At 38.6% G+C, this 22,671-nt stretch overlaps 1 protein-coding gene across 2 annotated transcripts in view; it reads right to left on the minus strand.

The window, feature by feature from the left end:
• Positions 1–11,478: 11,478 nt before the first annotated feature.
• TGFBR1 (transforming growth factor beta receptor 1) overlaps positions 11,479–22,671 on the minus strand; it is a 54,232-nt gene continuing 43,039 nt past the window's right edge. For both annotated transcript variants that reach the window (XM_045780368.2, XM_045780369.2), the window contains exons 7-9: positions 22,540–22,664; positions 21,375–21,505; positions 11,479–16,030 (exon numbers count right to left, since the gene is read on the minus strand). In XM_045780368.2, the coding sequence (XP_045636324.1) occupies positions 15,905–16,030; positions 21,375–21,505; positions 22,540–22,664 (382 nt within the window). In that variant the 3' untranslated portion in view covers positions 11,479–15,904. The remainder of the gene's footprint in view (positions 16,031–21,374; positions 21,506–22,539; positions 22,665–22,671) is intronic.

The following is a 22,671-nucleotide window of genomic DNA, read 5'->3' on the forward strand; positions in this document are numbered from 1 at the left end:
ACATGCATCCACCTCTCCACGGTGCCACGGACTCATTAGATGAAAACAGAAGGTATTTTTAAGAGAATGAAATCGTAGCAATACTAGAAAACAAGACAGCATGGCAGCAGATCAGAAAGTCTGAGAAAACACAGGAAGCTGGAAGCAGATGCAAATGGGTTAACTGAGAAAGAGTAAAGGTAAACCATAGCCCCAAACTCCAGGACCAAGAACTTCCTTCTCAAGGGAGTTCCAGAGAAACTCCCAACTCAGACCCAAGAACTCAAAACCAGAAATGCAGGGCATCATCAGAATAATTGAGCAAGGGACTGAACTCAGTAGGGGCCCCCACCTTTCTCCCTTGCCCCTACCCCCAACCCCTAAGGAGAAACCATGTTTCTTGGGTCCCTAAGACTCAAAACTTACTTTCCAAAAACTGTGGGTGCTCTATCCAGGAAGGGATCCTAACATGGGTGTCAAAACTCAGAAGTAGAATAGAGCCTAAAGTCTCTAGATACTCACCAGGGACATTTTTGTCAGGGGAAAAGGGTATTGCTTGGTCCAAAAGGAAAACATAGTGAAGTGCTCCCGTCCATTACTGAAAACTCTTCTTACAGTGGCAAGTATGGGCATCCCCAGCTTGCAACCTAGAGGTAAGCCTGCTGACCACACAGCCCAACCGCTGCTAGGAGCCTGTAGCCCGCCCTCCCCTACAAGCAAAAGGCCACCTGGGAAATGGGCCTTGCCAGCTACTTAAGCAGATTAATCCAGTCCTTCATTTATGAAAGTGAATGGACACCAAACGTTTGAGGAAAACCCATAGCAGGAAAGCTAAACAAAGAAAACTAAAAGGAGCCACCTTGGAAAAAAACAAGACACAGTAGGGAATGTTCAGGAAGAAAACTCTAAGTACCTTTGGACAGATTTGAATGTTAAATCCCTAAAACAAGAGCTAGCTGCCATTAAAAGGGGAGCCACCAAGAGAACAAGAAATCAATTCTGTACATTTAAAGGGATTATCAAAATTTAAAAATCCAGCAAACAGAAGGAATAATATGGCCAAGACTGAAAACCAAACCAGTTATCTGGAAGTCAATGAAATCTACAACACAGGAAAAAAAACACAAAGCAATGAAAAATGAAAGAGAAGTCCATAGACAGAGGAAAGACCCAGAAGGTTCACATCCATTCATTCAATAGGAGTTTGAGGAAGAAAGAACCGCCCCCCCCCCACACACACAAAATAAAGAAAGAAAAAAAGAAGAAAAGAAAAAAAAAGAAAAAGGAAGGGGGGAGATCAAAGACACAACAGAAAATTTTTCTTAGCTCGGGGAAAACACAAATCTTCAGATTGAAAGAGCCCATCAAGTACCAAGCAGGATAAATAAAAACAAGATTCAGACTTAGATACCTACTGCAATTTCAGAACCCCAAGAACAATGATAAAAATCTCAAAGTCTTCCAGAAAGAAAAAAAAAAAAATAGGTCAGCTACAAAGGAGTGCAAAAGTGACTAACATCAGACTTCACATCAGAAATACTTTTAAACAGGTCTTTAAAATTCTAATGACCTATGAATTTGAGCCTAAATTATACTTTCAGCCAAACCAGCAGTCAGCTGTGCTGGGAAATCTTATGATGGCGGCACTCAAATTCACAAATTACTCAAGGGGGTACTGCAGCAAAGCAAAAGGAATGCAAGAGTGAGATTTCAAGGAACGTGAGATTAAAACAAACTAGTAAAGAGCAGTGATAGCTGAGTAAAAGTGAGGAAAGTAAAAATGAAATTAAATGGCAGCTTTGACATAGGAACTATAATAAATAATATGGTAACAACTCTGTATGGTGACAGTTGGTAAGCAGACCTACCACGGTGATCACGTCATCATGTATACAGATATCGAATCACTACGTTGTACACCCGCAACCCATAGGATATTGCACGTCAATTCTAATTCAATTCAATTAACTTTAAAAATAAAGTGGGAAATTCCATTAAAAAAAAAAGACAGATTTGAACCTTGACAATTTTGTGGTTGTCGTTAAGTACAAGGGATTTTCTTTATTTCACTGTAGATCTGATTTCATTTTGTTCTGCTGTGATTGATATTTACATAACCACAGTATGGTAAATGCTATTTTTATTGGGTTTAAGTATTCAGAAGTTCAAGCCTGGAAGACTTGACTATGGTTCTGGAACAGAATGTAAATGTTATAAACCTTCACAGTGGGAAGAATGACGATGGTATGTATTGATGTGGAAGAACGCACACTCTGTGAGGAAGCAAATGTAAGTTGCAGAGTAATACGAATAGTGTGACCCCACTGATGTTTATACACATTGTTATAGACGTATTCTACATGCCCAGTCGAACACCTGGAAAACCTTCACTCACTTTTACTTTCTACACGTCTGTATCTTTTTGAATTTATACAGGCAGGCATAGATTCAAAAAATTTTAAATAGAAATATTAATTTGAAGATTGCTTAATTATTAGCCTGCCCGAGGGACTTAGGGTTTTTGGTAAGGCCCAGATAAAAACCCCTCAGTTAAAGAACGACATGTTGTGGAACTCGCAATCTAAAGCCAGGCAGAAATGTTGGCTGTTCTAAATTTGTAAAAACAAAACAAAAAAAACTGTCTGCAGACCAAAAACCAGTGAAAGATCAACACTGCCATCTGCTGAGGACTTCTTGGAGAGTAGGCTGAGCTGAGAAGGCTTTCTGTTTTAGTAAATGACGGTACCCCCTGAGACCAGCACAATCCTGAAAGCTGGTTTATCTTCTCCCGGGAGCAAGGACTACTAGCAGGATCATACAGAGAGACGCTCGGGAGGGCATGGGCAACAGTTTCAGAAATGGGGTGTGTTCAACCTAGCAAGCACTGGCCCAAGGGACAACAGGGTCTCCAATATCCGACACGGCTACACTGGGGCAAAGGTTTGGTGTGTGGGACCAACGATGAGGTGGGATAGCATACCCGAAAGGACCTTTTCATAAGTATTCCTCTCCAAAAATAACTTATACTGTCCTGTGAACTAGTGAATGCATCCCTGGTCACTAAAAATGGGTAGAGAGGCAGGGTAACCCTCCATCCTGAGGTTACAGAAAGAATGTCTGTCTGCATTTCTGAGATGTTAGCTTACATGGCCTTGGTGCTCGGGCGTTTGACAAATCCCTACTGGGTGCCTACTATATGTCAAGTAGTGTGCAAGTCCCCTTACAGCCAGAGACACAGATCCATAGACTGGCTTTTGGAATGACGCCAACAGAGCCAAGGCACCAAAGAGTCCAGAAGGAGTCAAACTAGATCTGGTGAGGCGTCTGCCAAACCCAACTCGTGTTTAGCAAGCACTGGATTTCCATATCGCACTCACCCCGCTTAGGACACATTCCTTAAAAACCTAGGCCCTACAATCTAATAAACAAAAGTCTTGTTCCTTTTTAAAGTGAAGTTTGAAAATATCGACATCCCAATAAGATCAAAGCAGACTTCATTCATTGATTTAAAAAGAAACATAAAGAAAAAACTACATCAGGATCACAAAATATTAGAACTGGAAAGACTTTTCTAAAATCATCCGGTTCACTACATTTATAAGCTGGGCTGAGTTCTGGAACGCTGTAAGTAAGCATTCTGAGTGTTTTTTTAATCTGAAGGACAGTGCAAGAATAATAGACATGAATGATATGTACAGAATCTGCTATATTGTCAATGCTCAATAACCATTTAAGTATAAAAAATATTCTTTCACTTTAAATAATTTAAATCAAAAAGCCCCAAACTTCATCGTACTAAAAGGTACTGGGTTCTAAAGACAGCCCACTGTCTTAGGGGAAAAAAAAAAATCAAGTGTGAGAAAAATACGAAGAAAAGGACATGGGAGTAGCTGATGGAAGAAGTGAACAGAACAGCAAGAGGGAAGCCAGGGATTAGTGGGACCACAAGGAAGGACGAAGGAAGGGAGGCTGCAGGCTGCAATGCCTGTATGAAGAGCTCACAGGCCCTCCATTTGGGGAGCCCCAGGGTGGAAGACTTTGCTTCTGGAAAGTAAATACACAGCTCCATAGCTGCATTCTGTCAGGTCAGTTCAGATCCATCCCGAATTCCTGAAACTGGATGTTCATTCATTCAACAAGCTCTTCGTGGGGCCTGCTCGGAGCCAAACCCCGCTCTGGGTAAGAGGGTCACAGTGAACCACCTGGTCCTTGCTGCGGGGAGGCTCATTTCCAGCTACAGAGGCCAGTCTTGCAGCCGTTCAAGGACAAGGCCTTAGAGGGAAGCGTGCATACACTGGGATGTGGCTTCATAAACAGAACGTGGCTTGGAGGTCTGCAGAGAAGACAACCCTAACCAGTGGAACTGGGTTTCTGACAGGACACCCCAATCACACCATGCTCCTGAGAATCCAAGGACCCAGCAGAGTGAGCCTCCAAATAATCACTGAACCCGCTACTGCTCAGGTGCTAGGAAAGGGAAATGTATGCGAGCCGTCTGCTTCCTTCAAGGCGAAGAGGGAGAGAAAAGTCCTAAAAATCCTACGGGGGTTAAAATGGGAATGAAACACAATGAGAGGTTGTACCAATGACTGGGAAATGTTGCAGGGATCTGTGGTCTCCCAACATGTTGCAGTATATACCGGTAGTCCGTCCCTTTTTATTTTTGAATAGTAAACCACTTCATAAATAGAACACCTTTTTTAAAAAAATCAATCCACCAGTTGGGTGGACATCTCGATTGCTTCAATTTTGGGCTATGATGCTGCTATGAACATTCACCCACAATTCTTTGTGTGGATGTTTTCATTTTTCTTGGATAAGGGTTGCCAGATATAGCAAGTTAAAATGCAGGACACCCAGTTAAATTCAAATTTCAGGTGATTTTTTTTAGTATGTCTCAAGCAATATTTGAGATATTCTTATATAAAAAAATTATTTGTTGTTTACCTGAAATCCGTCTTGTATTTTATTTGCCAATCCCATTCTGTGTAGAGATGTAAAAAATGGAATTGTTGGCTCATATAGTAGGTTCATATTTGACTGTCTTAAGAAACTGCCCATCTGGTTTCCAAAGGGACTATACCACTTTACATTCCAGCAATATCGGAGTCTAGTTTTTTCTCATCCTCACCAACACTTGGTGTTTTGTTTGATTATAGCCATTCTAGCGGGTATGGAGTGGTTTTCATTATGGTTCTAATCTCATCAACAGTCTTCAAGAAATTGTGTTTATTAGCCATTCGTAGATTTTCTTGGGAAAATGTCTATCAGACTTTTGACCAATTTTTAATAGGGTCATTTGTCTTCTTGAGTTCTAAGATTTCTTTATGTATTCTGCATACAAGTCCTTTATCAGATGCGTAATTTGTAAATTCTCTCTCTCCATCTTTTGGCTCATCTTTTCATTGACAGAGATTTTTTAAGCCCAAAAGATTTTAATTTTGATGATGTCCAACTTACGGTTCTGCTTTTTTAATGGCTTTTGCTTATGTCAGTTTAAATCTTTGCCTAACCCAAGTTCATAAAGAGCTTCTCCCGTTTTTTTCTAGAAGTTATATAGCCTTTTACCTTTATCTGTTCGCTTTTATTTTTAGGTCTACAATGAAGTTAGGGCCCAAATAACTTTCTTTCTCCCTTCCTTCCTCTCGTTTTTAATATGGGTGTCCAATTGTTCCAGCGCCATTTATTGAAAAGACCGTCCTTTCTCCAATTGAATTGTCTTGGCACATATGTCAAAGATCACTTGGTCATACATGCAAGAGTTTATTTCTGGATTCTCAATACTGTTCCATTGGTCCATATTGCCTATCTTCACGTCAATAAAACACTGTCTTCATTGCAGCTTCATAGTAAGTTTTGAAATTGGGTAAGTCCTCTAATATTCTTTTTCTGTTCTTTTCAAAAATGATTCTGTTTTAGATACTTTGTATTTCCATGTTTTAGGATCAGTTTGTCAATTTCTAAACAAAGCATTTTGCTGGAATATTGATAGGGATTGAGTTGAACATATGGAATAATTTGGGGAGAACTGCCATTACAATAGTACTGAACCCTCTAATCCACAAACATGGAATATTTCTTTCTGGGTTCTCTTTGTGCTACTGTGAGTGGATTTTTTTTTTTAATTTGGGGGGGATTGTTCTTTGCTAATATAGAGGATTTCACTAGATCTTTTGTGTGTGTATTGAACTTGTATTCTATAACCTTGCTAAATTTACTAGTTCTGGTTGGGTTTTTTTGTTTGTTTGTTTTGTGGGTTCCATAAAATCTTACAGGGCCATGTCATTTGTGAATAAAGATGGTTTTACTTTTTTTTCCTACTTTAAATGACTCCTTCTTTTGGCGAAGGACAGCAGGAGCTGGATAGAACCTCCATTACAAGGTTGAATAGAAATAATGAGAGCGGTATTCTTGACTTGTTCCTGATTTCAGGAGAAAAGCACTTTCCCCCCATTAACGTTAGACGTGGTTTTTCATAGATTGAAAAGTCCTTCATTAGGTTGAAGAAGTTGCCTTCTATTCCTACTTTGTTGAGTATTTATCACGAATGGGTGCTGAATTCTGTCTCATGCTTTTCCTGTTGTCTATTTAGTTGATCATATGGGTTTTATCCTTTCTTTTATTAATAAGGTGTAAAAGATTGATTTGGGGATGGTAAATCAAGCTTGCAGCACTTGGATACACTCCATTTGGTCCTGGTGTTTTTTTTTGTTGCTGGATTCAGTTTGCTAATGTTAAGGATTTTGTATCTATCTTCGTGGGATTTAAATTACTTTTCAAATATAGGTATTTAAAAGTACAAATTTCCCTTTCAGCACCACTTTAGCTGTATATCATGAATTTGGATGTTTTCATTTTCACTTAGTTAAAATTATTTTCTAATTTCCCTTGTGATTTCCTCAATATGAGTTATTTAGAAAATGTGTAAATTTGCATATATTTGGGGATTTCTTTCTGTTGGTGACTTCTAATTTAATTTCAACATGGTTAGAGAAGATACTTCCTATGATTTCATTTTGTTATTGTTGAGACTTGTTTCATAGCACAGCATATGGTCTTCCCCGGAGAACGTTCCATGGGGACTTGAAAAGAATGTGTGTTCTGCTGCTGGTGGGTGGTGTTCTGCAAATGTCAGGACAAGTTGACTAACAGCGTTCTTTTATATGATTTTTGTCAAGTTGTCCTATCAATTATTGAGAGTAGGATATTGAAATCTCCAAATATTATTGTTGAATTGTCTATTTCTCCTTCCAAAACTGTCACTTTTTCTTCATGTATTTTGGGGCTCTGTTGTTAGGTGCATATACATTAATAGTTGTTATATCTCCCTGATATACTGACCCTTTTTTAAAAAAAAGATTTTATTTATTTATGAGAAAGAGAGGTAGAGAGAGAGAAAAAGCACAAGCAAGGGGCGGGAGAGGGAGAAGCAGACTCCCCCTGTTGAGCAGGGAGCCCAACAGAGGACTCCATCCCACGACCTAGAGATCATGACCCAAGCCGAAGGCAGACACTTTAACCGACTGAGCCACCCAGATGCCTCATATATATTGACCCTTTTTAAAATCATTTGGAATGTCCTCTATTTCTATTTCTTGTCTCAAAGCCCACTTTGCCTGATATTAATACATATATACATATGTATTAACATGAATTATATATATGTGATATATATATGTGATATATGTGATTATATATATCACATATATATAATACATATTAATTCCAGCTTTCTTCTTTTGTATACCATTTTAATTTCTCTTGATTTTTCAACTCTTTTTTTTTGAGCATTGTGTTAGTGCTTGGTCTAGGGACTACAATAATATGCATTTCAATTTATCACAGTCTTCTTCAAATTAATACTAACATAATTCCAATAAAACATAGAAGTTTGTTTCAATACAGCACCATTTCCTACTCCCTCCTTTGTGCTATTATTATAATATACATTGCATCTATGTTAGAGTGTTACCATTATTGCTTTATACCATAACATGCCATTTAAAAAAGAAAAAAATATATTTATTGTGTATGCAAATGTTTCCCCAAGATTCCCATCCTTTGGTTATTCAAAGTACTGCCATGAAAGGACTTTGCAAATGAAATTAAGGTTACTAAATGGGGAAATGATCCTAGATTATCCAGATGGGCCCAATGTAATCACACTGTAATCACATGTAATCTATGAACAATACAAGAGGGAGGTAGAAGAATCCATCAGAGAGAAATGCAGTGGAAGAGAGAACCAAGATGGGGCAGGAGAGGAGATCAAAGAGATAAAGTATGAAAAGGACCCACATTACTGTTCCTGGCTTTGAAGATGGGAGGAAAGGAACCAATAGCCAAGAATTGTGAGTGGCTTCCAGAGGCTGAGAACAACTCCTCTGACAGTCAGCAAGGATATGGGAGCCTCAGTCTTACAACCGTATGGAGCCGAATTTTACCAAAACTTGAACAAGCCTGGAAGTGAATTTATCCTAAGCCTCCCAAAGGAATGCAGTACAGCCAACACCTTGATTTTGACCTTCTAAAACATGGAGCAGAGAACCAACTCAGGCACATTATGCTTGGACTTCTGAACTACAGAAGTGTGCGATCACAAATGGGTATTGTTGTAAGCCAGTACATTTGTGGCAATTTGTTATGTCAGCAATATATTTATATAATCCTTTATATTTACTCACGTATTTACCATTTCCAGTAGTCTTCCTTCCATCCTGTGGATTCAAGTGACCATCTGGTGTTATTTATTTTCATTCTGAAAGGTTTCTTTAAAAGCAGATCCACAGGCAACAAATGGAGTCTTTTTATCTCTTTAGTTTATTGCCCTCATTTTTGAAAGCCAGTAGTATCCAAATCCTCCCAGCCAAAAATCCCTGGAGCTTCCTGAAAGTGCAAGCATCACCCATGAACCCACAGTCCCTCCGCTGGTCTTGAGTCAGAGATTCCCAAGGGGACTGTTATCCTAAGCAGGCTTTACGATTAGATGTAGAAATACCAGACACTCTGGGGCCTACTGGGGAGAGTGGCAACTTAATTGGAATCTGCAGGCCCTAAATCTGAGTCATAACCACAGGATGGATGTCCAGCCCTTCTGAGCTGGCTAGAGGGGTTCAGGGTAGCAGGAGTCACCTTCCCTACACTCTTTTGATTCCAAGAGTTGGGAAAGGAAGGAAAGATCTGAGCTTGGTGTACAAAAGTCTACTCCGTTGTACCCAGTGCCCTCCCTGAGCCTCCCCTACTCAGGAACCAGAGAGAGTGTGCCTGTAGGCCCTCCATGGCATATTTTGCCTGTACTGTTTATAACTGCTGTAGCCTGTTCAAATCTAGGTAGGTTCGCTACATATTGAGAACATCTAGAATGTTCAGCTTTCTAAGTTTGGGGGGGGGGTTGTTGTTGCTTTTATGAGAGATTTTTGAGGCCTCTCTCTCCTTGAGACTGAGGTGAGCACTAAGGCTGGCTCTGGGGCTTGCCCAGCTGCCACTGGGCCTCCCAAGCTACAAGGCTTTGAACTCCCAAATCAGACTCCCAGGGAACAAACCAGGATTGAAAGAAGCTCACAAAGTGGAAGGCCTGTGAAGGAGAGATGGCTACTCCTGAGCCTCTTACACATTAGCTGCCCTCTCTGGCCTCACCCCTAGAAATCCACACCCAGTTCACCTTCACGCATTCCCTAAAGGCTCCTTCCAGCCCTCTGTCCCCTCCTTAGGATACTCAGTTAGCCACCATCTGTCCTAGTTGCAAAAATCAGGTGAGATCATACATATGAAAGCACTTGGAAAAACTCAAACACTAGGTAATGACAAGTGCAATCATCTCTTCATGTCTGGAATTAAGTCTCAAAACTGTATTTAATCCATCCCTGAGTGCCCACATCTATTTCAGCTTATGAATCCAATGACCACCTGACTCCTCCTGTGAGTACCATGGGTGCCAAGCAACAGTTCTACTGTTATTTTATGGTTGGCAATGTCCATAACCTTTCCCACATAGCTTTTCCTTTTAAAATGTCTACCACTGGGGCGCCTGGGTGGCTCAAGCAGTTGAGTGTCTGACTCTTAGTTTTGGCTCAGGTCATGATCTCATAAGTCAGTGGATGGAGCCCCCAAGAGAGGCACCTTGCTCAGGCTCAGGAGGGGAGCTGCTTGAAGATTCTCTCCCTCTGCCCCCCCCCCCACTTGTGCACACACTCTCTAAAATAAATCTTTAAAAAAAAATAAAAATGCCTAACATTGCCAAATAGTTTCTCAATCACACCTCCCTTTAAACAAAGAAACAGACCTCCCTGTACACCATCTACTACATTCAGATCCCAAGTGTTTTGGTGCTGCCTACCACAGCGCGTGCACATTTTATTATCGGTCTACACCAATACTCCCTTAACTTCCAGTTTTTCTTACCCTCTCTCAATAGATTCTTTCCCCTTTGAAATACTTAAGTTGCCAATCCCCCTTTATGATTCTATTCTTTCTAATAGAAAATAGTTAATTTCTTACCTTTTCCATTTCTCTTTAGCTCTCATAAAGTATCCTTTATTTCTGTAATGATTTCGTGTTCTTTCTTTCCCAATTCTTAAAAATTATGCATGGCTGAACCATGCACGACTGAGCCTTAGCTTTTATAACATCAAGTTTTTCTACTCATCTTTCAGAATAGCTCCATTGTTTTGTAAATCCTCAACTGTAAAACAAACAAAAAGTGCAGAGTTGCAAGATATGCCCATAAGACCACATATGTAAAAACATTTTTTCTAAATTCGAAGAGACCAGTATATAAAGCTGGTTCTGCTGTTTCTCTGAATCTATGTGTTAAAAATAATTTCACTTTTTTTCCATCTTTCAACAAAAGCTCTATATCCTGGTTATGTGTCTTATTATGGAGGAAGGGGAAAAAAAATCCCTAAGTCCAGTCTTTGAATTGAAGTGACAGTCTGTAACGCAAGAGCAAGCCAATCCACAAAACCACTCCCGACTGTTAGTCAAGAGTTTGGGGGCCACACCTCCTTATCCACTATCTGCTCAGTTTTCTCATGAGCCAAGTTCCCACTCCCAGCATACTAACTGTTCAAATCTACTTAAAAAAAAAAAGCAAAGCCTATTTCTACAAATTATGCCAATTCTCATAAATCCTTAAATTAGGAAAGATGAAAACACTCTAAATTTCTTTTGAAAATAACTGCAAAACTTTGAGAATCAAAATAATAACATCACTTTAACACAACCTTAGCAAATCTGCTGAGCAAGAGGCAACATAGTTCACAGGCAGGCAGGTCCCAGCCTGCCCACTGACAGATCAGCAACCCCTGCACACATGGGAAGAAGCTATGACGCCCACGGAGGCACCTTGGGGCAGGTGGGCACTTCTCAACCACGTTACAATGTAACTTGTACTGGGGAATAACTTAAAAATTCTAATGTCTATCTACAGCAACTACTTTTCATAACAGCATGGCTCGGGATCCAATATACACACTTTATTTTAAATTACGCCACTAGCACTTGGGAAAAAAGTCATTTATTTGCATTGCTTCCATTTTTCTACTGTAGTGTTAGGACTTCACGTAAGCATCGCTCTTCTACTTCCTATTTACAACTCATTCAGAATTTTACCACAAATACAATATACACCTTTTAAAAACTTATGGGGAACTGCACTTTTTGTTTTTCTTTCCTCTTTACAGGTTTCTCAAAATCATTCAACTTAAATGGAAATTTATATGGACATTCTCTGTACACATCTGAAAGGGCAGAGATCACACTGATAAAGCCAAAAGAATTTTGCACAAATACAATAAAATACAGAAAACAAAAACTATAGAAGATGTTATTTGGGGTACAAATATAAACAATACAGTACCATTTGAGTAATTTAGCAACATAACACTCATACTTTATAGAAATAAAACTGCAAACCTGGAGAATGCTCTGACAAATATTAAACATTATATATACAATGAGGTAAATGTACCTTGGTCTCTTGAGAGGTAATTTAAGTTTAAAGCAATTGACATTTTGAAGCATCTCCTTGACATATAAAGAAATATCAAACACCCCATTCCATTGGCACAATGTGAAAAAGGGATATCAAAACACGGTTCATGATATTCAATTCACAAATCTTGTTAAAAAATAAAAACAAATTCACTTAAGTTCTTTTTTTAAGCTTTAAGAAACAGGTTGAATGTTATTAAATACATTCTTTAAAGTCTACAATTACAAATAAGATTGCATAATGGTGTTGAAAAGTTTAAATGTACTGACAATCCTCAGAATGTCTTAGAATTCCAGCATTTCCAGAGAGAGGGCCCATTGGTAGTCCAGCATTCCAAAACAGACACTAGGAGCTACAGATTACATGTCCAGACCTATTCTTTAGGATCTCAGAAATATCTGAACTGCTGTTTCCTGCCAAGCTGTAACAGAATCTCCACCATTTGGAGCCAGAACACTGCCACAGTCAAGAAACAAAAATCAACAGTTGACTTACAATCCCTCTTTCAGCGCAAGGATAAAAATAAACTCTAGATAGGACATGTCTAATGGGATACGGGTTTTGTTCTGCATTTTAATTAGCACTATGCCATCTTGTTTTATAAAATACTCTATGTGGGACAGTTCTCAGATGTAGCGGCGGAACTAACGGTAGCTCATGCATGAGCTGCAAAATGGCCAAGTGACCACTTAAATTTTGTAACGAGAACTGAAACGTGGAATTCTTGATGTTATTAACCATGTCACTGTGCACGGACTCAAGGCACTTCTTGAGCACTATCACTACGGCAGAATTACAGGCTCAGCTCTCCGGACCGCACCCTGTCCTCTAGAGGGTGGGATGTGCCGCTGCTTCTGGCACAGCTCCTACTGCCATAGCTGCTGCCTTGCTGCCTTCCCACTCCTTGGCCATAGCTTAAGTCACAACAGGGCAGCCAGCAGGGCCATCATCCACCCCACCTCCAAACTCAGAGAACCCTCCCAGCAACATCCAGTGACTCAAGGAAATGGAAGCATGTCCCCCACTTCCATCAACCATTTTACTATAGATTTCAAAAGCAGCTATTCAGTCAAAAGGCTGCTGAGGGGAGATGGGCGGGGAAGCATGGCGGCAAGGCAACTAGTCTCTGAGGCAGAGACCAGCAGGAAGGCAGGTTGAGAGAAACTTAAGGTGAAGTTAGGAAGGAAGGACCAGGGATTCCTGTGCCCCACTGGGTCATACCTCCCTCATCCCCATTCCTCCGGGGAACTGAAAAAATGGATGTGGACAGGTAATTGGTCTGAAGGTATATTTTAAACCAAGTTTAATTTTGGAAGGTGAGCATCTGAAGATAGGCAGTATAAACAAAGGCTTGTGTATCTAAATGACAAAATTAATACTCTAGTCAAACGTATCTGCAGTTATGGCCATAGTAATAATGATCTATTTCATTTTTAAGTGACTTTCATTTTCAATATTAACTAATTGGGGTTTATCAAACTGTCATTAGCCAAAAAAGGAATTTGCTGCAGTAATATGTAAACCGAATTTAGAACTAAACTCCAACTTTTAAAAAAATTCCCTGACTCACCAAAAGTACATTTTAACCACTTAGGCAAAAATAGTATAATTGCAACTCAATCTTTGATTTAATAAAGAGTATCTTCAGTAAAAGTTGATTACCCTACATGAAAGTGAGAAATCATGTATCTCAATTTTAAATCAGACAAGAACTTTTGGTATGTTCTTAAAATTATATAAAAATAGTTTTAGCATTGGTCCCCTGGATTTCATAAAGCAGATCTGGTAGGCTTAGAAATGGCCAAAAAAAAAAAAAAAAAAAAAAAAAAAAAAAAAAACCATATATATATACCTAATCACAGAGCTAGAGATTATTAAACAGGAAATACAACACAATTATAAAACAAACCCCTCAAACTCATTCATTTGCTTTGACAAAATCATGGTAGCTACAAAAAAAAGCCCTCAAATTTGGAGTCAAAATATTAACCTCTAAGCACATTTTCCCCATGATGTTTTTAAACACATGAAATTGACACTAAATTCCTATGCATATGTCATTCATTCTAAAATTACTTTGGCTTTAAGACCAAATAGTCTTTCAAATTTATTCTATGTTTAACAGGTAAGACATAATCAGAATGCAGCTCAGTCAGAGTAAATGGCCACTATCTCTTACCAAATACTATAAAGGTTATTCTGACCCTTTCATTTGGAAATTGATAGCACTATAAAGTCAATGTCTTGCCTCATTGCTATGATAGTTTTTCTCCCATCAGAATAAGATCACAGTGATAAAGAGAGCTCTGAAAACTGTAAAAGCCCTAAAAGACTTTTAACACTGGAAGTAAAAACCAGTTATTATAAGCTAGTTTCGACTTAGTGTGAAGACCCTGACGAGTTTGCTTTAAACACTGAATTTGACTGAAAACATCTGTAAATGGAGAACCTATACTCAGAATGTTCTTTAGCTACCATTCTCCCAAATATCAAGGGTGTACTAAACTTATTACCTAATCATATAAATTAAGCAGTGGCAGTATCTGCACACAGAAGGAAAGACTGAATTAGAAGCTGCCTTCCTCAAAGTGTAGTGAGACCTCAGAACCACGCTAACTCTAACCTTAGTTACAAAGACAGAAAGTCCACTGAACACGGACTCCTACATAACAAATGTGACTCTCTTGCACACCTGTTACCTACTCAAATGATTAACTACCTTTACCTCTAGAAAAGGCCTATTATTTAACATTAACCATACCCTAATTTTAAATGTAATTCATTTCTTAAAAAAATAACACTGTCTTTGATCAGATAAAGAAAAAAATGGCTTATAGAATGCCACAAAACTTTTCACAAGCAGCTAGACAAATTTTCCCTTTTAGAAAAATTAGTCTGTATGCTACAAGTTTTAAATTATTAGAGTACTATAAGCATCTACAGTGCCACTTGAATTTTTTAAGGTATACTGAGACAACACAATTTAGATGCAAAAGCTTGATGTGAGAATATTCAAAAATGACCATAACATTTACCAATTAATGCCACTTCATTTCTTTAGTGGTTTAAGCACATTTTGGTAGGAGAAAGGCATTTTCAAAATGGAATACCAAATGACATACTACAAAAAAACCTTCTAATAAACAAAACAGAAAAAGTCTGGGTTACCCAGATAAATAAACTTTTTGAATTAAAATACTACACCTTTTAAGACACACAGACTGTAAGCAATTCTACTCATTTCCATTAGAAAGACATAGAAGCGGCACTTACTGGTATAGTACAATCCCATTTTGAAGGCATGTAATGTTCTGAATATGTGAAAGAACAGTAATAGTATACAAAATACAATTGCATAAATTATGTTCCTCACTACTATATGAGGTCATTTTTAGACTCAAGATAAGAGTTTTATAAGTATTAGTTTTAAGATCCTGAAAATTATAGAACAGTACATTCAAAGTCTGAATCAAGGAAACTCTTTAGTGGTTCAGAATCCTCTGAGAATGTACTAACCAGGAATAAATCACTTTCTTTAAAAATAAGAAATGTTTCGTATAACTCAACAATCCAGCTCCTTTACCCTTAAAGATGATCTTCAGCACAGCAGAGTTAACCTAAAGTTAAGACCAGCAATCATCTTTAAAAAAAAAAAAAAACCCAAGTTTTGTGTTAATAAAAAATAAAGGTAGACTACACAACATTTTGTAACTGTCCTGGGAAAGAAGTGTTCATAGTGCACAGAAAGGACCCACACTGTTGTTTCCTGGGTCCAAAGAAATCCTGGGAAGTTTCTTGTTGACCTTATTACACTGTTGCAAAAGGAAGCAACATCCTTCTATTCCCTCTCAGTGAGGTAGAACAATTGACCTCCCAAATTAAAACCCAGGAGCAGATCTGAAGGAAAAGTAGAGTTCAGGCAAAGCTGCAGAACTACATTTTGATGCCTTCCTGTTGACTGAGTTGTGACAATGTTTTCTTAATCCGCAAAGCCGTAAGCCTCGCCGCTCCGTTGGCATACCAACATTCTCTCATAATTTTAGCCATTACCCTCAAGGCCTGCAAAAAAAATAGAATAAAAATAATTAATGAGTGCCAACGAGTGCTTGCCATTCATCTGAATAAGATGTTTACTCTGTACATCTTCTTTCCAAGTGACATATGTCCACGTTTTTTGTTTTGTTATATTTCCACATTATTTGTAATAGCAAATGAATAGAAATGACTTCAATTCCCATCAGGGGGATACTGGTGTCAGCAGCTGGAAAGCAGATGGATGAGGGCCAACTTACTTAGCAGACCTGAAAAAGCTGCATCCTAAACCAGAGCTGTCAAGGCAAAAAAGAACCTGACTCACACAGAAACTCCCCTAGAACCAAGGAATTAACTGCATTGAGTTCCTCTGATGTGAAGTTCAAGCTAAAAACAGGAGGATCAGCCAAAAGAGCTGGAACCCCAGATACCTACCCCACCCCAACCTTCACACGGTTGAGCGCCTGGCCCACTCCCACCCCAGCAAAAGACTAGAGGCTGTATCTGAGAGGGTAAAACAGACTTCTGACTTGGGGAACATGCGGGCAAAGTTCCATGTTGACAACTCACTAAATGATAAGACCATAGGTTTTCTCCCCAAAACACAGGCAGCAACTTGTAGATACTCCTCCAGGCAAGAGACTGAGAGAGTCTTCTCTGGGAAATGTGAGCCCAAGAGGAAAGACCTGAAGATACCGACACATCAGTGGCTCCCAACCACTGATGGAAGCAACCCAGTTAGGTCACCCTAAAGGTCACAGTGGATAAGCTCCGTTCACACGCACAAAGCTTCCATCAGCTTCCAGTGTTCTGTCATTAAACATGAAGAGAAGAGGAGTTTGATCAGACATCAGAGAAAGCAGTATGAATGCAGAAGCTGATACAAAGAGACCAAAGTAACTTGGACAAAACAGTTGTACAGAGAAGAAAATATCAACAATTTATTATTAATATCCTCAAAGAGATAAAGAAAATACTCAGATTCATCACTGACAGTTTTTTCTTCTTGTTTGACTTTGGAAAAATATGACAGAAGAATTGGAAAATAAACCTGATTAAAAAAAGATAAAAGTTGATAAACCTAGCAGAAAGTTTAGAAAAAATCAGGGACAGATAAGAGGGAAAAGATAAGAAAATAGGAAGGCCTCTTCAAGAGGTCTAACATTCAAAACTAAAGTGGGAGAAAGAGAACGAAGGAAAACAGAAAGGAACAAAATCAAAGAAATACTTAAGGGACATTTCCTAGAAATGAACATTGGTTTCCATATAAAAATGACCAAATGTATGTGATATACATATACTCATTCCACAAAATTATAAATTTATGGAGAGCCTACCATTTACCACATACCATCCTAGGTACTGGGGATACAAAAGAGAACACACAGACAAAATCCCTATCCTCATAAAGCCCATGCTGTAGGGAGCCAAAGCATATCATTAATAAACAAGTGAAATACATGGACTGTCAGTGGTAAGTGCTAAGGAGAAACATCATTTAGGGAAGGAGATAAATACGCCAAGAAAAGAAGGTGATATTTTAAATGGGTATAATGTCTACTAACAAGGTAACATCTGAGCAGAGACTTAAAAGATGGGGGAAGTTGAATTAACCAAGAAACAGGAAGTCATGAGGTCCAGGAAGGAAGATTCATTGTAACAGAGGCAAAGGGAATCCCAGGACAAAAGGTGAGGGATATCCCAAGATGAAAGCTGCACAGTTGGCCTAGGGAGCTACATGTCCAGACTGGAAAAGACCAGAAGGTTCTGGAAGATACTTCTTCAGTTATTCTATTCGTTTCATGTTCTTAATGTGTTTCAACTACTGAGAGGAGATTTATAAAACCACAGAAAAGTGAAAGACTGTATTAGTTAAAGTGAAATAGAGAACTAACCAAATGGAGAAAAAACAAAAATGACAACAATGGCATTAATTCAGCAAGATGTGACAGTAACTGCAAATTGCATCTGTGCTCTTCATATTTTCTATTAACTTTCCTCATGCTTAAAAAGCCATCTGTTTAATAATGTGCTCTATTTATTTAATGAATGCATGAATACTTTGAGTTTGCACTTTGTAATATCAAGATCAAATTTGTAAAAGACAAAATCTAGCCCAATTTCATTTGTTAAACGTGCAAATTCTCTGAGCACGCTAAGACATATTTTTATCTGGGCCTGGATATTTGATTTTGTTGGAGGTAGCTACGGAGCTCTATTGATGTCTTGACTATTGATGCCTACATTATTTTAAGATGTAAAATCAACTACCTAAGTCACCAGCTTTTTATTCCTCTTAAGCTATAAAACTTCACATCTGGAGGAAAATGCTCTGCCTTGTCAATATTATAATAATGACAGCTAGCAATTACTATAGATTAAATAAAATTTGTCTTACGAATTCTTTAAATTTACAAGTACAAAAACATTTCTAAAATTTTTTTTAAGAGCTGGGGTTGAGAATCTCAGACACTGCTAGAAAGCATTTTCCCCATATTCCTGGTGAATGGTCACACAGGCAATCAGATGAGTAAGGTGTCAAATCATCGGAACCATCCTCCCGATCACCTTATCCAACTTCCTCCTTTTAAAAGGCATGTTAGGGTCTGGAAAACTGCAACGATTTGCCCAAACTCTGAAACTGGTGGCCAGGCTGGTTTAGAATACAGGCTTCCTAATTTCCATCCAGCATCCATTCTACTGTTCTGGGCTGCCCTGATGAAAAGGACACATTCATTTAAAATGCAAGTGACTTCTATTTGCAGAAGAAGTGATACTATATATAGAAAACCCTAGAGCCTCCACCAAAAACACTACTGGAACTGATAAATGAATTCAGTAAAGTTGGAGGACACAAAATCAATGTACAGAAATCTGTTGCATTCCTATACACTAATAATGAAACCGCGGAAGTGAAATTAAGAATACAATCCCATTTACTATTGTACCCAAAACAACAAAGTATCTAGGAATAAACTTAACCAAAGAGGTAAAAGATCTGTACTCCAGAAATTATAAAACACCGCTGAAAGAAGTTCAAGACGCTGCAAAGAAACGGAAAGACATTCATTCTATGCTCATGGGTTAGAAGAACAAATATTATGAAAATGTCTATACTACCCAAAGCAATCTACACTTTTAAAGCAATCCCTATCAAAATACCAGCAGCATTTTTCATAGAACTAAAACAATCCTAAAATTTGTATGGAACCACAAAAAGAACCAAAGGAATCTTGGAAAAACAAAACAACAAAACTGGAGGTATCACAACTCCAGACTGTCATACTACCAAGCTGTAGTAATTAAAACAGTATGATACTGGCATAAAAATAGACAAAGAGATCAACAGAACAGAACAGAAAACCCAGAAATGAACCCACGATTACATGGTCAATTAATCTTCAACAAAGGAGGAAGATTAATGGGAAAAAGTCTCTTCAACAAATGGTGCTGGGAAAACTGGACAGCTACATGCAAAAGAGCGAAACAGAACCACTTTCTTACACCACACACAAAAATAAACTCAAAATGGATTAAAGACCTAAATGTAAGACCTGAAACCATAAAAATCCTAGAAGAGAGCACAGGCAGTAATTTCTTTGACATCAGCTATAGCAACATTTTCTAGATATGTCTCTCCAGGCAAGGGAAATAAAAGCAAAAATAAACTATTGGGACTACATCAAAATAAAAAGCTTCTGCACAGCAAAGGAAACCATCAACAAAACTAAAAGCAACATACTGCATGGGAGAAGATTTTTCTAGAGAAAGAGAGAGAGAGTGGGGGAAGGGGCAGAGGGAGCAGAGAGTCTTAAGCAGACTCCGCACTGAGTGCAGAGCTTGACAGGGGGCTCGATCTCACCACTGTGAGATCATGACCTGAGCCGAAACCAAGAGTGGGATGCTTAACTGAGCTGCACCACCCAGGCGCCCAGAGAAGATATTTTTAAATGACATAGCTGGTAAAGGGTTAGTATCCAAAATACATAAAGAACTGATACAATTCAATACCCAAAAAAACAAAGAATCCAATTAAAAAATGGGCAGAAGATGGGGCGCCTGGGTGGCACAACGATTGGGCATCTGCCTTCGGCTCAGGGCGTGATCCTGGCGTTGTGGGATCGAGCCCCGCATCAGGCTCCTCTGCTATGAGCCTGCTTCTTCCTCTCCCACTCCCCCTGCTTGTGTTCCCTCTCTCGCTGACTGTCTCTATCTCTGTCGAATAAATAAATAAAATCTTTAAAAAAAAAAAAATGGGCAGAAGACACGAACAGACATTTCTTCAAAGAAGACATCCAAACGGCCAAGAGACACATAAAAAGATGCTCAGCATCGTGCAACATCAGGGAAATGCAAATCAAAACTACAATATCACTTCATACCTGTCAGAACGGCTAAAATCAAAAACACAAGAAACAATAAATGTTGGCAACCACGTGGAGAAAAAAAGAACCCTCTTACACTGTTAGTGGGAATGCAAACTGGTGCAGCCATTGTGGAAAACAGTATGGAGGTTCCTCAAAAAATTAAGAGAACTACTCTATGATCCTGGAATCACACTACTGGGTATTTACCCCCCCAAAATACAAAAACATTGAAAGGTTTACGTGCACCCCTATGTTCTCTGCAGCATTATTTTACAATAGTCAAACTATGGAAGCAACTGTGTCCACTGATAGATGAATGGATAAAGAAGATGTGATACATACACAACGGAATATTAGCCATAAAAAAGAATGAAATCTTGCCATTGGCAACAACATGCATGAAGCTAGAGGGTAAAATGCTAAGCGAAGTTAGTAAGAGAAAGACAAATACCATATGATCTCACTCATATGTGTAATTTAAGAAACAAAACAAACGAGCAAAGAAAGTGAGAGAGAAAGACACAAACCAAGAAACAGACTCAAAACTACAAAGAACAAACTGATGATTACCAAAGGGGAGATGCATGGGGGATGGGTTAAATAGCTGATGGGGATTAGGGAGCGCACTTATTTAAAAAAAAAAAAAAAAAAAGATGGTGAACCTAAATCCATCCATACTGATAAGTGAATTAAATGTAAATGGATTGAACATTCCATGTAAAAGACAGATAAAATGAAAATGCAGGTGCCTTCTTCATTGGTAGATTTAAATACTATTCTGATAAACTGATGGCCACTGCCAATGCTCCATGGCCCTTTTGATGTCCTTGAGTTTGAACATGAAAACCAAATTATTCTGTTTTTCACTCACTGGTTTAACTGCCATGGGAAAAAAAAAAAAAAAGAAGAAAAGAGAAAGGAAAGGAAAAGAAAAGAAGCAAATTTTCCACATACTAAGCAGAAGCAGTTTAGAAAATTGTGTAGTATCCAAAATAAATACTCACTTCACAACTCTGCCATCTGTTTGGAATATTTGGCCTTAACTTCTGTTCACAAACAACTTTTCTCATTTCTTCAACTGACGGATCAGAAGGTACAAGATCATAATAAGGCAGCTGGTAATCTTCATGAATTCCTATATTGGTCAAAAAAAATTTCTTTAGAAGAATTTACTTAGATAATGCCAGACCATTCTTCGTCCAGGAACACCCAAGAGTTCTATTTCAGGGTTCCATTAATTAATTAGCTTAGTGGAACAGGGCTTATAGCTTGCCCTATCTCATCCACATCTGCATCAACCCATCTCTCTGAGTTGGTACTGGGCCCACACCTTGAAACTAAATATCACTATGGGATCAGCAAAGGTTATTTTAATGATGGTTAACTATGAGCTGTAATGACCTGATTGATATTTTCCCAAAGAACCCTCATGTGCAAGAAATGAGAGTTTTTATTCTGTGAGTTCTCAGCCTTGGTACAGGGATGTACACTCTACCATGGAGATGTAAAACCTACAAGCAAATCTGAGGTGCAAGTTCTTTACCTCTACTTGGATCTGCCCTTTTTGCTATAATACAGAGACACGCTCTCCCTCTTACTGCCACATAAACCTGAGACCCTAGTCTCAACCAAGCCTGGGCCCGCAAGATGAGAAAGTATTGCTCAAGTAAATATCCACACTGCTCAATCTAAAATAAACTTAAAATAAATTTAGCTTAAAAAGTAGTGTAATGGCAATGTAACTGTATTCTGTATATGTAACTTCCAGCTAAGAAGTTAGACAAAATAACCACACTCTCGGGAGTGGGGGGAGTGGCAGTGGGGGAATGAGTTTGACCCAGGTACATGCTAGAAACAGCTTCCTGGGTGGCCTCTCAAGTAGTCATCCATTCTAAATAACTATATTCCAAGATAACAAGGCCTTGGTTCCCGATGCTTCCCAAGATTCAAATGGAAATAGAAAAAGAATACACTAGAATAAGCGTGTCATGTCATTTCCCCTTACTGCAGGTTTTATCTCCTTTATTTTCTTTGGCACTCTCAGTGATCACCTGGTGAACATAATTTTGGACTGTTGGTGTGTGTAATTTCATTCAATTAAAAAAAAAAAGGCTATTCTGAAACAGCTTCTGTTCATGACAAACTGTTGGGGGAGGGGGAGAAATTTACCACCAATGGAACATCGTCGAGCTATTTCCCAGAATACTAAGCCCATTGCATAGATGTCGGCACGTTTGAAGGATTCAAAGTGTTTCATATTTATGGAATCATCTAAAACTTCAGGGGCCATGTACCTAAAAA

This window comes from Ursus americanus, chromosome 18 (genome assembly GCF_024610735.1).
Source record: "Ursus americanus isolate L20-20 chromosome 18, mUrsAme1.1.p, whole genome shotgun sequence".
NCBI lineage: Eukaryota > Metazoa > Chordata > Mammalia > Carnivora > Ursidae > Ursus > Ursus americanus.